Source organism: Loxodonta africana, chromosome 2 (assembly GCF_030014295.1).
Source record: "Loxodonta africana isolate mLoxAfr1 chromosome 2, mLoxAfr1.hap2, whole genome shotgun sequence".
In the NCBI taxonomy this organism is placed as follows: Eukaryota; Metazoa; Chordata; class Mammalia; order Proboscidea; family Elephantidae; genus Loxodonta; species Loxodonta africana.
Genome location: NC_087343.1, coordinates 209445645 through 209447494, shown reverse-complemented (window position 1 = coordinate 209447494; position 1850 = coordinate 209445645). Strand labels below are relative to the sequence as shown.

Genomic DNA, 1850 nt, shown 5'->3' with positions numbered 1-1850 from the left:
TGCCTCTCTCTCTTAGTCTTTTCCTCAATTTCCCTTTTTATCTTTGTGTTACATAGGGAAATGATGTTCCAAGTCCTTACTACATGCTGATAAAGGACACCTTCATCAGGAAACTTCATTTCCCTGAACTCTGGCAACTTCAGTATAAGTTGCCAATCCTTTCAGCCCACAGTTGTGAATTCACTTATTTTTTTCTGGTAGGTGATTGATAATACCCAAATCAACGCCAAAGTTCTACAATCAATGGAAATTTTTTCTTTTAGTAAAACTGGGCTCACATGGGTGCGCACTGACCCACCCACACAAACACACACACACACCCACCAAACATGAATTTCAGACGGTTACATCCTCATGAGTGATATGTGTAACCTCAAAACTCTCCTTGATGCCTTAGGTGAAACCTCATGGACAATACCACATGGCTGTCTAACCACACTGGAAGGTCCTATTTTATCCTTCTAGGACTCTTCAGTCAATCCAAACACCCAACTCTGCTCTGTGTGGTCATTTTTGTGATTTTCCTGATGGCCCTCACTGGAAACACCACCCTGATCCTCCTGATACTCTCTAATGTCCACCTCCACACTCCCATGTACTTTTTCATCAGCCAGTTGTCTGTCATGGATGTGATGTACATTTCTGTCACTGTGCCGAAGATGCTCATGGACCAGGTCATGGGTGTCAAAAAGATCTCAGTTCCTGAATGTGGGATACAGATGTTCCTCTACGTGACACTAGGAGGATCAGAATGTTTCCTTCTAGCTGCCATGGCCTATGACCGGTACTTGGCCATCTGTTATCCACTCCATTACCCTGTCCTAATGAACTACAGAATATGTCTCTTCCTGGCATCTGGCTGCTGGTTCTTGGGTTCAGTGGATGGCTTCATGCTCACTCCCATCACCATGACCTTCCCCTTCTGCAGACCCAGGGAGATCCATCACTTCTTCTGTGAGGTTCCTGCCATAATGAAACTCTCCTGCTCTGACACCTCACTCATTGAGAGACTCATGTACCTGTGCTGTGTCCTCATGCTCCTCATTCCTGTGACAGTCATTTCAAGCTCCTACTCTTTCATCCTGCTTACTATCCACAGGATGAACTCAGCAGAGGGCCGGAAGAAGGCTTTCACCACCTGTTCCTCCCACATGACTGTGGTCTTCCTCTTCTATGGGGCTGCCATCTACTCCTACATGATCCCCAGCTCCTACCACACTCCAGACAAGGACTTAGTAGTGTCTTTCTTTTACACTATCCTCACTCCTGTCCTAAACCCATTAATCTATAGTCTTAGGAATAAAGATGTCACAGGGGCTCTGAAGAAAATGTTGAATGTGGAACCTGTGTTTCAAAGAACTATAAAGTAGGAAATTTTGGTAGTCCCAGTCTCTTTCCTTGTCTGTACATATCAAAATTGTAGGCTCTTATGCCAACATTATTCCTCATACTCTCATATCACAGTGTCTTGTGTCATTTTCACCCTTTTTTTTTTTTTTTAAAGAAGTTGTTTGCCTGAATATGAAGGCTAGCCATATTCTTAGGAAAAACAAATGAAAATGTTTAGAATTAAAAGCCAAATGGACTCTCAGTTGAAAAAGAGAGAAAGAGGGCAATAGTGAAGTAAAAGGTGGAAAACATAAACAGTAGGTGAGTCTAGACAAGAGGCATATTGGTATTCTTTGCACTGTTCTTATTCATACTGCATTCCTGTAAATTTGAAATTAATTACAAATGAAAAGTTAAATATCAGTCCTTTTCACTTTTTTGAAAATACCTTAGAAAATTTATTCACTTGAACGTGGTTATTCATTACTGATTGTATTCCTTACTGAGTATACTGAATATAT

General features: G+C 41.6%; 1 protein-coding gene across 1 annotated transcript; it reads left to right on the top strand.

Annotated features, from left to right (window-relative positions):
• Positions 1–332: 332 nt before the first annotated feature.
• On the top strand, positions 333–1448 carry LOC100666791 (olfactory receptor 2T29-like). Its single transcript, XM_003422133.3, has one exon. The coding sequence runs from the start codon at positions 408–410 to the stop codon at positions 1368–1370; it is 963 nt and encodes a 320-aa protein (XP_003422181.2). The 5' UTR covers positions 333–407; the 3' UTR covers positions 1371–1448.
• Positions 1449–1850: the final 402 nt, after the last annotated feature.